Genomic DNA, 14,417 nt, shown 5'->3' on the forward strand with positions numbered 1-14,417 from the left:
AGGGCCAGTTCTGGGGTGACTTCTAATACTTACTTAGTGATTTTGCATATATCTTTTATGATTGATGAGTTGGATTTTTGGGCACTCTCACCACATGTGGAGGTATGTGCCTGTGGAGGTGCATCCTCTCCAGCATTTTGGTGAGGTTCCTGGGCATATTAGCGCTAATTTCCATGGTGTTAGGTACCAGAGTGAGTTCATTTCTTTTCACTGATATGGATTTAAAGGGAGGTTTGTGTGGTGAAGGAGGAGACAGAGAGGTTGTTGTTGTATGTGTGATTCTTTTTGTGCTATGGGTGGCGTCCTTAGTGCAGGGGGCTGAGCGTGTGGGTTGTAGGTTGTTGGGGGAGTGTGAGTTGATGTCGTCTGGGTTGGTATTGGGGTGGGTATGGGAGTGGGGGATCTCTATGAAGGGGTGGAGCAGGGGTTAGGGCATGGGGGGAGAGGAAAGGGGGAGGGGGTCACCAGTCCATCAGTTCAAGGTGATTTCCAGTTGCTTCATTCAGCTGTGGTTGTTGTTGCAGGGTTGTCAATCTATGGTATGTGAGTTTGGTTGATTCGGTTGAGGTTGGTTTGCCGTCTTGTGGTGTGTGTTCGGTGGGACAGTTCTGTGTGCAGTGATTGACTGTAGTGGTTTTCATTGTTGTGTCGTTTCTGTTATTTCTTCTTCCTCTTTACTGTCATCCAGTCGCATGCTGTTGTTTCGTTGTGGCTGTCGCTTGGTGGGTCTGTCGGTTGCCATTCTGATGGATCTTTGTGCTAATTATGTTAAAAACTGAAATTAACTGCATCACAATCAGTTTGCTGGGATGGCGTACAAACCAAAAGAATATTAAATTAATAAAATAAAATATTTTCTACCTTTAGAATAGTCTTTAAAAGTTGTACTTAAGCATTAAATAAGGCTTTGTGAATAAACAAAAAACCAAAGTCTTACTTAAAAAAAACTTATTAGCATCTAGAAGATCTTTACTGAATTAGATCACTCCTTTGGGGGGTGGGCAGACAGGTGAATCCAACCAGCAGAATAAGAACAAGATACTCTATTTGTGAATTTCATGCAAAGGATGCAGTGGCTAACAGATTGAGGTTGAATCCCAGACAGAAGTGTTGTTTCTGGGGCACAGGGGGTGGGCAGGTGTGGAGGACTCCCTGGTCCTGAATGGGGTAACTGTGCCCCTGAAGGATCAGGTGCGCAGCCTGGGAGTCATTTTGGACTCCCAGCTGTCCATGGAGGCACAGGTTAATTCTGTGTCCAGGACAGCTGTCTACCAGCTCCATCTGGTACGCAGGCTGAGACCCTACCTGCCCACAGATTGTCTCGCCAGAGTGGTGCATGCTCTAGTTATCTCCCACTTGGGGCTACCTGGGGCTACCTGGGGCTACCTTTGAAGGTGATTCAAAAACTACAACTAATCCAGAATGTGGCAGCTAGACTGGTGACTGAGAGCAACCGCCAGGATCATATAACACTGATCCTATGTCTCCAAGCAGAATTCAAAGTGTTGGTGCTGACCTTGAAAGGCCTAAACGGCCTCAGTCCAGTATACGTGAAGGAGTGTCTCCACCCCCATCATCCAACCCAGACACTGAGGTCCAGCTCCAAGGGCCTTCTGGTGGTTCCCTCACTGTGAGATGTTAGGTTACAGGGAAACAGGCAGAGGGCCTTCTCAGTAGTGGTGCCCCCCGTGTGGAACACCCTCCCAGCAGATGTCAAGGAGATAGAACCTTTAGAACCTTTAGAAGGCATCTGAAGCTAGTCCTGTATAAGGAAGCCTATTAATGTGTAATGTTTTGTTGTGTTGTTATATATGTTAATAATATTATTATTATTATTATTATTATTATTATTATTATTATTATTATTATTATTATTAATACCCTGCCCACCTGGCTGGGTTTCCCCAGCCACTCTGGGCGGCTTCCAACAAAACATTAAAATACAATAGTCCATCAAACATTAAAAGATTCCCTAAACAGGGCTGCCTTCAGATGTCTTCTAAAAGTCTGGTAGTTGTTTTTCTCTTTGACATCTGGTGGGAGGGCATTCCACAGGGCGGGCGCCACTACCAAGAAGGCCCTCTGCCTGGTTCCCTGTAACTTGGCTTCTTGCAGCAAGGGAACCGCCAGAAGGCCCTCGGAACTGGACCTCAGTGTCCGGCCAGAACGATGGGGGTGGAGACGCTCCTTCAGGTATACTGGACCAAGGCCATTTAGGGCTTTAAAGGTCAGCACCAATACTTTGAATTGTGCTCGGAAATGTACTGGGAGCCAATGTAGATCTTTCAAGACCTGTGTTATGTGGTCTTGGCAGCCACTCCCAGTCACCAGTCTAGCTACCGCATTCTGGATTAATTGTAGTTTCCGGGTCACCTTCAAAGGTAGCCCCACATACAGTGCATTGCAGTAGTCCAAGCGGGAGATAACTAGAGCATGTACCACTCTGGCGAGACAGTCTGTGGACAGGTAGGGTCTCAGCCTGCGTACCAGATGGAGCTGCCCTGGATACAGAATTAACCTGCGCCTCCATGGACAGCTGGGAGTCCCAAAATGACTCCCAGGCTGCGCACCTGGTCCTTCAGGGGCACAGTTACCTCATTCAGGACCAGGGAGTCTTCCACACCTGCCCGCCTCCTGTCCCCCCAAAAAAGTACTTCTGTCTTGTCAGGATTCAACCTCTATCTGTTAGCTGCCATCCATCCTCCAAAGTTGGAAGCTGTCCAGAGTGGCTGGAGCAACCCAGCCAGATGGGCAGGGTACAATTGTTGTTGTTTGTGGAGTGAGCTCCAACACTTCTAACTCTAGAGAAATAGGACTACTGCTGCTGCTGCTGCTACTACTACTACCACTACTACTACTACTACTACTACTAATAATAATAATAATAATATAGTCTGTAAGTCCATGATCCCAGGTATTGCAACTCCCTCATAGGTTAATATCACAGAGTCCAGAGCACTCTGTGTTTCCTGGCCCTTGTTGCTGAATCATGCAATAAGAGGGGTTTATCATATTGTCTGGGTTCTTTAAGAGATGCAACTCCTTGTTCCATGTATAGGGCTCAACATGAAGTAACAGGTCTAACCCTTCCATCCCTCTTTCTCTAGATATTAATGTCAGAACCTGGGAAGCTGCTGCAAAAGGTGAAAGTGTGGCTCCAAGAGTACTGGAACGTTACTGACCTCATTGCTATTCTCCTGTTTTCTGTGGGAATGGTGCTTCGCCTGCAAGATCAGCCATTTAGGAGTGATGGCCGTGTCATATACTGTGTCAACATCATTTACTGGTATATCCGACTGCTAGACATCTTCGGGGTGAACAAGTATTTGGGGCCATATGTAATGATGATTGGGAAAATGGTAAGAAAGTCTTTCCCATTCTTTCTTTTTGTAATGAATGTTATAACTGAAAACAAGAGAGAATATGATGCTACTTTTAGGCAACCTCCAGGTTTAACACTCAGTCTGCCTCCAGACAATTCAAAACCCTTGCCATTATCCTTTTTCTGCACCTGGGCCATAGAATCATAGAGTTGGAAGAGACCACAAGGGCCATCCAGTCCAACCCCCTATGTCTCTTCCATTCACTGTAGCAGGATTTGAGGCTGGGCTTCCAGCATGGATACCCCAAGTCAAAGGCAATGCAATTGGTCTATAAAAAAACTATAGGCTAAAATGATTGTTTTTATATTGTGTCTCACCTTTCCTTAGAGGAAAAAAAATCCAGATTTCTGTATACGTATGTTTGAATTACATTCAAAACTCTCTTTTTTAATGGGATTTGGGCTCCCACTGTGTGCTATTTGTTTGTTTAAAGATTTATAGCTATGCTGCCCTTCATCACATGTGAATCCAAGCTACCAGTACTTCTCCCAGCCCCCACAGCTGAATTAAGGAATTCCTTGGGTTGAACTAGCCAGGGCAACGGCTGCTGGCTGATTGTTAGAGCTTTGCCTCTGCAGGGCTCTCTGTCAGCCCCAGCTGATAGTTGGACCTTTAACGCACCTTGGAAAAGGTTTTGAAGGTGTCGCTGATCAACCCCTCTTCTGGCCCAGGCGCGAATTTATGTGACCTACACTATATATGGTGTCAGGTGTGGCACGGGTAGGAGTGGCTTGGCTAAAATGGTCTGGTAGGCAAATGGGGAGGCCAGGCAGGCCTATTGACCTGCCAGACTGAGGGTTGGTCCACACCTGCATGTACACCACTTAATTCCACCCCTTTGAATACCCAAGAGGTATTCAACTGGCAATACTCACAGCTGAATGGGTGATCAAATTCCACTGAAAAGCTTTGTGAGTGCGGTGGTATGGCCCTGATATTGATAGAAATACAGAAATAAAAAACAGCTGCCTCTTCCCCCCCCCCCCTTAAACCTGAAATATGCCAAGCCATTATATATATAGAACATTGGCAAAAAGCGGTAAACATGAGTACAGGCATCAAGTATCCCTAAGAAAACAGAAATTTTATGCAGTTAGAAACCTTTGCTACAGCCTTTAAGCTTGACATTGAAGCATTTGAACTTAGGTAGATGGGCGGGGTATAAATAATAAATTATTATTATTATTATTATTATTATTATTATTATTATTACAGCCTTTAGGTTTTCTGTGGAAACATTTCACCTTCTGTAGCATCTTATATTAAGCTGTATCCAAGTGCAGCTTGTTAGAATTCGGGTGTTTGAATAATGTTACAAAAGTCAGGTGCCTGCCCCTCTCTGCCAAGCAGTGTCAAGAGCCCATGGCACTCACTCAGGGTCTGGGGTCCTTTGAAGAAATGAGATATGTTGGAGACTGTCGTAGCTTTAAGAAATGTGGTTTATTCACCTATTTACACCTTCAGTCTGCATGCAAGGAGTCCAAATATTACAGCACGGTCATCTCAAGAGGGGCTTGTACTCAACAGTCAACAGTGCAGCCGTGGAGTCCAAGACATCTCTCCCAGTCAGCCTGCCCAAGATGGATCCCAGTCTTCCTGCTTCCTGCTTCTTCTTCCCAGCAGCCCTTGCTCATGACTCAATTTTCCTGTCACCTCGCACCCAGTTACCCTGACAACCTTCCAAACACCTTCTCTGTTCACACCTCAGGGCAGGGAGAAAGGAATTTTCTTGCCTTGCCAATGGCTCTCAATGGCCCCATATTGTTTCTTAATGGCCCTACCTTGGCCAGGTCATTTTGCATCCTCTGGAACTTGTGTTCCTCCCTTCATGTCCCAAATAATCAAAAGCCCCTACCATTCATTAATTTATAGGGTTTGGGGGGTCCCCCTCCCAAACCTACAACACCAATTTGATCTTTGTGCTTTATAAACATTTTCACTCACCTTACAGCAGGACAAACTAGATATATTTCTCTCTCTCTGTCTCTCTCTTTTTTCTTTTTTTTTCAGATGATAGACATGATGTATTTTGTCATTATTATGTTGGTGGTTCTGATGAGCTTTGGTGTGGCAAGACAGGCGATACTTTTCCCCAATGAGGAGCCTTCCTGGAAACTGGCAAAGAATATTTTTTACATGCCGTATTGGATGATCTATGGGGAAGTGTTTGCAGACCAGATAGACCGTAAGCACGTTTATGATTCTCATACTCCAAAGTCAGGTATCAAACTCCAATCAGGTGATATTTTACCAGATCATTTTTAACACTCTCGATAAATGGCTTAAGATAGAGGACTCCAAACACTACAGGAAAGTATAATGAAAAAATTATGTTCATGCCTGCCACATAAATTGTTAATTTCACAAGTTCATATTAACAACATTTCCCAATAACCATAACTTTGCTAAGTTATGCATTTCCTTTTCAACACATGTAATTCACATTAAAACTAACAAATTTTATTATTCATGATGCATTGAATGGTACATCTAAAACATAATGGTATATCTACATGATGACCATGCAATGGTTTTCTTCCAGTTTAATAGTCATGGCACCTCCCAAAGAATCCTGGGAATTGTAGTTTGTGTGAAAATGCTGCAAATTCTGTTAGATCCAAGCATTCCTCACAGTGCTGCAGTTTCCTGGGAAGAGGGAGTGACTCTTAAGCCAATTTAAGGCTGCAGTGTAGATCATGCCAACGTGCTTCATTTCCCCCCATCCACTAATTTGCTTTTGGAGCATAAACATCAAACCCAGTTAGCTATTAAACATTCGGTTCCGAAAGTTATTGCTGGATCTTGGGCTGGTTTATGCTTGCTGTAATCTCTTGACTTGCCTGATTGCTGCCAGTAACACTCTGAGATACTGGCAAAATATTTATTAGAAGATTATAGGTGCCATCCAACTATTAAGCAACAAAAGTTGGTTGCCTTGTATATGGTTTAGAGCTGGTGTAGCACGTTGGCTAAGAGGCTGAGCTATGAATTGGGAGGTACCTGGTCATATCTCCACTACAAATTCAGTGGCTGGCCTGAAGGAAGCCACTGTCTTAGCCTCAGTCCTCCCAACTACAGGGTGGGTGGTAAGAATGGAGCAGAATTCAATGTCACACTAAGGCAATGATTCCATCATTAAGAGCCAGTGTGGTGTAGTGGTTAAGAGTGGTAGACTCGTAATCTGGGGAACCGGGTTCGTGTCTCCACTCCTCCACATGCAGCTGCTGGGTGACCTTGGGCTAGTCACACTTCTTTGAAGTCTCTCAGCCCCACTCACCTCACAGAGTGTTTGTTGTGGGGGAGGAAGGGAAAGGAGAATGTTAGCCGCTTTGAGGCTCCTTCGGGTAGTGAAAAGCGGGATATCAAATCCAAACTCTTCATCAGTGTAAGCATTTCTGTTTGCCAAATTGAATACTCCCCCTCCTGCGCTGTTATGGGAGTTCTCTGGAAGCCCTGGAGCTGATTTGGTGAGGACAGGTGGGAAAGTCTGGTTGTGGTGGTGTGACTCATTGTGCTGTCTCCCACTAACACAGCTATTGAGTTGAATCCAGCTGCATTACTTACATTCTATGGTGGCTGTAAGGATTACAACTAGATAATGAATAGGAAGAACTTTGAACTCTGGAAAGCACTATGCAAAGGTTAAATGTTATTAATGCGTTTCCAATCTAAATGTTTCCATACATTTCTGTTGTCCTAAGAATTCATTTGTCTGGCCATCTGAAAATGCAGAGTTCTGTTTTAATTAACCCTCCTGGTGCCACCCAGGGCAACATGCAAGGGCAGACCCAGGCTAGCAGCCATTGGAATGCAAGAACAAGACTGGGGATGCCATGCTTAGCACAGGCATGCTGGAGAAAATTAGCACACCTTCTCTACTTGAATGTTAAAAAAAAAAGGTCTATAGTCCAGTCCAGTCAAAGGTGACTATGGGGTTGTGGCGCTCATGTCGCTTTCAGGACGAGGGAGCTGGCGTTTGTCCACAGACAGCTTTCCGGGTCATGTGGCTAGCATGACTAAATCGTTTCTGGTGCAACGGGACACCGTGACAGAAACCAGAGCACACAGAAACGGCGTTTACCTTCCTGCCACTTGAATGTGCATGTGGGTTGCATTTCATAACGAGGCCTTGTTCCAGTGGTGGTTAAAAATGATTCCATCTGTACTAATAGATCCCTGTGACATCAAGGGGATCCTTGAGGTGAGCCTGGGCTTCTGTAGTGCAGCTCGTGTGTTCCTGTAGAATTCAAGAACATGGATTGGAGCAAGAGGCAGCTTGGTTTCTCCAGTTGTTCATGTCTGGATAAAGTGTAGTCATCAGCTGTGGCATTCATCCTAACCTCCTGCTTCACAATATTTCTGCATAATGGGAATTTTTGCTAGAAAACCATTATGCTCTTTTCATCCTAATGGTTTTAAATATCTAAACTATCTTTAGAAAAGGGATTTCCTCTTTCAAATTATCCTTCCTCTTTTGTTCTCAAAGATAGCATCGCATGCAAGCAAACAAAAATAAGGATAGCACCCATGCAATTTTTTTCCTGAGTTTGTCTTTCCATCTTTTTCATATATTGCAAGAATCTTCCTTTTGGAGGTATAAGGGAAGAATGGGGATAGGGAGAGTCACAAAGTTTGGGGTTTCCTTCAACAAACATCTGTTCCTCTATAACTGGCCATTTATTGGTGTTGTACTAAGGATGTGGCATAGTGCAACACATTCTGCAGAAATTTGGCTGGGGTGTGTGCTTTTTTCTAAAGTGGTGTGCTGATTGTAGTTTAGAACCATGTAAATGGAGAAGGGGCAAGACAAAAGCTGACTGTGGCTGTAAATGTCTTTTAACAGGATGGGAAGTGCTAAAGCCTTACATAGAGATTCAGATAAATCTGTTTTACTGTTGATACTGATTATTTGAACTCTTAAGTAACTGTTGTTACTCATTATTTGAGTTCCTAAGGTAATAACTACATCAGATGCCTCTTACTAAATCTAGTCTGGTTGTGAAACAGCTTGCAACATAACTTACCTTGGAGAACTTTATAATAGTTTTGAAATAAATAAAATATAAATACTGGGGATTATTGAGTCCCTGTGCCGTCTTAAACTTAAGCATTCAGAAAGGGAAAACAGAGTTTGCCAGCCCTTATGTTAATCAAACATTTGAAGGATCTATTAAATCTCCATGAGCATCCAGTGCAGGGATGCCATCTCGCTCTTAGGATTGCAGGTGCCCATCATCGTCATGTGGGCTTCTCCAAAAACGCAATGGACGTTGTGCATCATGTGTATGACATCACATGCACTACGTGCAGCATGTGCAAGAGACATTGCACACCCATGTCATGGCGGCTAGTGGCGGCTCCTCTTCCTCTCCACAGCCAGCAAGGCACCCTTTTCCGCAGGGAGGGGCTCAGACTCGGAGGCAGAGAGACCACCTCCCACCCGGAAAAGGGTGCCTCCCTCTCTGACTGCAGAGGGTGGAGCTGGACTGCTTCTCTCTCAGAGGCAGCACTACAGAGGCTGCCTGGCTGCCTCTCTCCCTCTGGCTTTGCTCATTGACTTGGTGGGTACCTGGCCCCCACAACTATAGGACTTGGCTCCCATGATCCAGTGTTTGTGTTACTGAGATTGATTTCTGCACAAAACAGACTTTCAAAGTGAAAAACAAAGAGCAAATGTCTACAGCATTCCGAGAATAATTTTAGGCAGGTAAAAGTCTGGATCTGCCTGAGAGAGAAGAAATCTGGGCTGGAGAACATGGTGCCTTACGAGAAGCTCCTCCTGAGCTCCTTCAGCTGCTCTTATGCAGGGACGTGAGTCTAGCATTGCAGTCTGCTGTCAAACATTCTGTGATTTCTCATCTATAACAATGCAATATTGTCTCTAAAACATGCTGGTTAAACCACACGATGTTACATGTTATTTCTCTGAAATGTTTGTTTTTGCACTATTTGGAAATGTATATTCTCCACTCTGGCCTAAGCTAAATCAGCCACAGTTGACTCTTTAGAGTAGTACACTGGAGTGTTTGTACTTTCTCAAATGTCAGCCAGACACCGGCCTACAAGCTCAACAAGCTCTTTAGAGCAATCAGACATTACAATATTTTGGTTTCTCTTTCTTTCTTGCATTTTCTATCACTTTGCTAGTCATAAATTCTGGGTTCATTTAGAAATCCACATGTTTCTTAGGCCTGTACTAATGGTATATAAAAATTTCACTGAATTTGAGAAATAAACAAATACTGTATTTGTTTCATTTGTATAGTTTTGTTTGAGTTTTTTATTTTGTTCCTTTGCATTGTTCTGTGAAGCATGACAGCAGGCTGGCCAGGTTAGCACATGGGGGCATCAACTGGCAGCCTCTCCACTCCATGGATGTGCCCCATGTTCGTCTTAACCTCTGTGAAGCAATGCATAGTGATTTACAAGCTGGCTGCATGTTCTCTGTGATTTTTGTGGTGGTGAAGTGTCCATAAATAAATGCCTGAATTCTTTTTTAATGGGAAACAAATGGAATGTGCATGGATATTGTAGACTGTGTTGTTAGGATTGGGAATGAAATGTATTTGTTGAGAAGGTGCATTCATAATTATTTGACACAGGAGGCATTTTTATTATTATTTGAGGCACACTGAATTTCTCTGGCCCCCTTGCTAAACCTCTAAACATTTCCCCTAGAATGTGTTTTTGCTGCTAAACAGGAGGCAACGTCCTTCTCTCTCACATGGATTGAGTCAAAAGAGAAATGGGTTTTAGAGCAATGATTTACAAATGAGCAAATTTCAAAACCCACATGCAAGACACATCTTTAAAAAAAAAAAAAAGTTCTGTGTCATGGCGGTTGTAATCATATTGGAGAAAGAGGCCTACTTGGAGACTCTTCCCTCAGCCGATGGTCGGTGGGTGCTATGGCCTGAAGCAGGCCTCGCTCTCGGCTCTCCAGTGACCAGGGAAGAGGATGAGCCTTGACACAGAGACAGAGGATCTGACAGGAAGCTACACAAAGAACATGGAGGAGGCCAGGAAAAATTATCATCACTAAAAGATGATAGATAAGGGAGATTGAGGATGCAGACAAGGACTGAAAATATGCCACTGTGAGCAGAACTGAGCAGAAACAGTTTTCCAGTGTTCCACTGTTCCCTCACTTTCATATTTTTTTTATCCAACTAGCATTTTGTCTGTGGGCTGCAAATCCACATGGAGTACCTAGTCCAGAGCATGGGATAAAATTCAGAACTGCAAAAATGCATAGGATGTATTCCCAAACAGAAACTTCACTGATTTATACCATGCAGGTGATCATGGCAAAAAAGTTTTGATGAACTCTGAGGCCTTTCATCCCTCTCATTCCTCCCTCTCTACATTCTCTTCTGAAATAGTCATGATGGAAATGGGAGCAGCACGGCTGTTATTCCAGACTACCGGTAGTTAAACCAAAACACTTTTGTCTTTGCTTTGCCCATCACAGTCTCTGGCTCCACACACTGCCAGCCTGTGTCCCCCAACAGATGACACCTGACAAATGTGGCCCACCAATGTGGCCCCTTCAATAAAACAAAGACAGTGTCCCCCATGCTATTCTTACAAGGAATCTGGTAAAATGTGGGTTGAATGAGGTAACTGTTAGGTGGATTTGTAGCTGGTTGACTGATTGAACTCAAAGAGTACTCATTAATGGTTCCTCATCATCCTGGAAAAAAGTGACAAGTGGGGTGCTACAAGGTTCTGTCCTGGGCCTGTTGTTGTTCAACGTCTATATAAATGATTTGGATGAAGGAATTGAGGGGATGCTGATCAAATGCGCAGATGACACCAAACTTGGGAGCAGAGGTAGAGCTACCTGCTCTGGCACCAGAGTGGCGCGGGGGCTGGGCTAGTTGCACGCCTGGCGAGCGTCCATAGCTGCCTGCCACCCGTGCAGTGAGCATCGGGAAGACACCTGCTGTCCACCAGTGAGCGTCGGGGGAGGGGTGCTGCTAGCCTCTTGACGCCCGCAGTGAGCGTCTGAAGGGCGCTGTGAGAGTGGGTGGGTGCACGGCAATGTCCCCCCCCCCCGGGATGGCACCTGGAGTGGACCACACACACACACACACACACACACACACACACCGCACCCTTCTTCCTCTGCCAGTGCTTGGGAGGGGAGCTAATGCTGCAGAAGACAGAATTCAAAATGACCTTAACAGATTGCAGAACTGGGCGCAAGCTAACAAAATGAATTACAATAGGGACAAATGGAAGGTTTTGTACTTAGGCAAGTAGAACCAGATGCACAAATATAAGATAGGGAACATGTGGCTCACTAGCAGTACATGTGAAAAGGATCTAGGGGTTTTGGTGGCCCACAAGCTTTTCATGAGTCAACAGTGTGATGCAGCAGCAAAAAAGCTAATGCTATTCTAGGCGGCATCAACAGAAGTCTAATGTCCAGATCAAGGAAGCTCATAGTACCACTCTATTCTGCCTTGGTCAGACCACACCTGGAATACTGTGTCCAGTTCTGGGCGCTGCAATTAGGATATTGACAAGCTGGAACGTGTGCAGAGGAGAGTGACCAAGATGATCAAGGGTCTGGGAACTAAGGCTTATGAGGAGCGCTTGATGGAGTTGAGTATGTTTAGCCTTGATAAGAGGAGACTGAGAGGAGACAGGATCACTGGCGGAGGAAGAGGAGTGCAGGTGGCGTACCCTGCCCCGGGGACACGTGCCAGCCCCGCCCCCGCCTGCTCTCCCCCCCCCCCCCGTCCCCCGTGCCGGAGCATGAAGCTCCGCCACTGGATAGGATAGCCATCTTCAAGTATCTAAAGGACTGTCCCATGGAAGAGGGAGCAAGCTTGTTTTCTCCTGCTCTGAAGGGTAGGATTCAAGCCAATGGCTTCAAGTTATAAGAAAGCAGATTCTGACTAAACGTTAGGAAGAGTATCTGAAGAAGTGCGCATGCACACGGAAGCTCATACCAAAAACAAACTTAGTTGGTCTCTAAGGTGCTACTGGAAGGAATTTTTTTATTTTTTATTTTGTTTTGACTATGGCAGACCAACACGGCTACCTACCTGTGTCAGGAAGAGCTGTTTGACGGTGGAACGGTCTCCCTTGGGGACGTTGTGGTCTCTCCTTCCTTGGAGGTTTTTAAGCAGATGTGGATGGGCATCTGTCCTGGATGCTTTAGTTGAGATTCCTGCATTGCAGGGGGGCTGGACTAGATTATCCTTGGGATGCCTTCTCAAACACAAAGTTAAGGCCTGCTGCAGGAATGAAAAGAAAAGAGCCAAGACAGCTATTAAAATCTGAAGAGGATGGCAGAAAAGGAGAGGCCTATCTGGCTGTCTATACACTATACATTAAAAGGACATAAAGCACATTTCTCTCTCTCCCCCCCCCCCCCCAATGATCATGGGAACTGTAATTTACCCTTCAGAGAGTTATGATTCCCAGCACCCTTAACAAACTACAGTTCCCAGAATTCTTGGGGGAAGGAGAATGTTCTTTAAATGTATGATGTGTACATAGCCTTACTTATTAATTGCTCTGGACTGAAAAATTATTTCCATGCTGGTGAACTTTGTTCATCAGAATTAATTCAATTTTTAATTTTCTGTAAAAGGCAACCTATTCAAAAGGATCCCAGAGAAATCTTCCTTGACCAACAGTCAATTCAAGTGAAGGTTAAATGGAGGGCAGAGAAAAAGACTGAACATATCCAAAGTTTGCACTTCTCTCGATCATCCATTTTTATGACAGGCTTTTGATATCAAATTCTTCTTAAACTTTTAATGTGCATCAACAAAGCTTTGGATTCATTCACAGTAGTTTGTTGAGCTCTTTGTGTTCAGGGGCACCATCTGGGTGGGCTGAAGGGCCAGGGGTGCGCATGGGACCACTCCCTCAATCACGGGGGCAAGCCAACATGCCCGCTTGTGTTTATGACTCCAAAGTTCTATAAATTCAGAGCCTCCCGTGAGGCAGTGGGGCAGGGCTAAGGCACCGTCCTCTCCACAGCCTCCCCACCCCTTCCTGGGGCAGTGCAGGAGTGGGGCAGGCTGCTGTGAGGTGCGTTGACAGAGGCACTCCCACCGGCAAGCCCAAGGCCAGTAGGGCGGTGTGGTGAATCTTGAAGTGTCCGTGAGAGAGGCATTAGAGGCAAAGACTCTTGAGGGGCTTGATGTGCCCACCATGCCTCTCACACAGCGCTAGAAGTTATTTTGCTGCTGGAGACAAAGGGCAAGATGGCACCCTGTATCATTCCTTGTACAGAAGCTGGGGGGATAGGCAGATGAATCTTAATGGTACAACTTCCTTCACCACACTAAGGGGGCCCAGGAGAGGCTATGTGGCACCCCAGCTCCCCACCCCCAGCACCTCTTCAAAGCCCTCTTCTCTGCCCTCCTCTCCCTTTGCCTAATGGAAGCCGCCTTGCTTCATCAGTTAGCCTCTGCAGGGAAACGAAATTATGTCACTGGATCATTCAGTCATTTCTGAGAACAGATGAATAAGGCACATCCCAAACAGAAACCAATGTAATATTATGGTTAGAATCTTGCTCTAGAGCCATGGTTCAAATCCCCACTCAGCCATGAAGTTCACAGGGTGACCTTGAGCCCATCTCTGGCCTCCTTCACAGGACTGTTGTGAAGGTAAAAGAGGAGGGGTGAGAAAGATATGAGTTCCCTTGAGCTCCTTGGAAGAAAGGTGGATATAGATGTAATAATGTTCTTAACGTTCCATACTCTCGGAAAGTCAAACTTCTTTGGGGAGTGTGGAGTGCCTCAGTCTTTTTTGTTTTATTTTATTTTAAAAGCAAGTTTATTTCACCTATTAAGTGTTTGGAAACATTGGCCTAAATGCACACTCACTTTCAATACTACAGCCAGAATGTGCTTTATTTCAAAATCAGGATTTAGTCATAGCCTGCACACAGAAAGCGAGGAACTGCACATCCTCAAATTTTGTTAATTTGAAGGTTGAGTAAACTTCCTATCATGAGACCAGACTTGATTCCTAAAACGAAGCTGCAATCTGGAGCACTAAAGC

General features: G+C 44.9%; 1 protein-coding gene across 1 annotated transcript in view; it reads left to right on the forward strand.

The window, feature by feature from the left end:
• Positions 1–14,417, forward strand: part of TRPM3 (transient receptor potential cation channel subfamily M member 3) — a 138,282-nt gene that overhangs the window by 102,853 nt on the left and 21,012 nt on the right. Inside the window, exons 20-21 of the mRNA XM_033163651.1 lie at positions 3,108–3,359; positions 5,397–5,568. Of these exons, the coding sequence (XP_033019542.1) occupies positions 3,108–3,359; positions 5,397–5,568 (424 nt within the window). The remainder of the gene's footprint in view (positions 1–3,107; positions 3,360–5,396; positions 5,569–14,417) is intronic.

Source organism: Lacerta agilis, chromosome 11, assembly GCF_009819535.1.
Source record: "Lacerta agilis isolate rLacAgi1 chromosome 11, rLacAgi1.pri, whole genome shotgun sequence".
NCBI classification, from domain to species: domain Eukaryota; kingdom Metazoa; phylum Chordata; class Lepidosauria; order Squamata; family Lacertidae; genus Lacerta; species Lacerta agilis.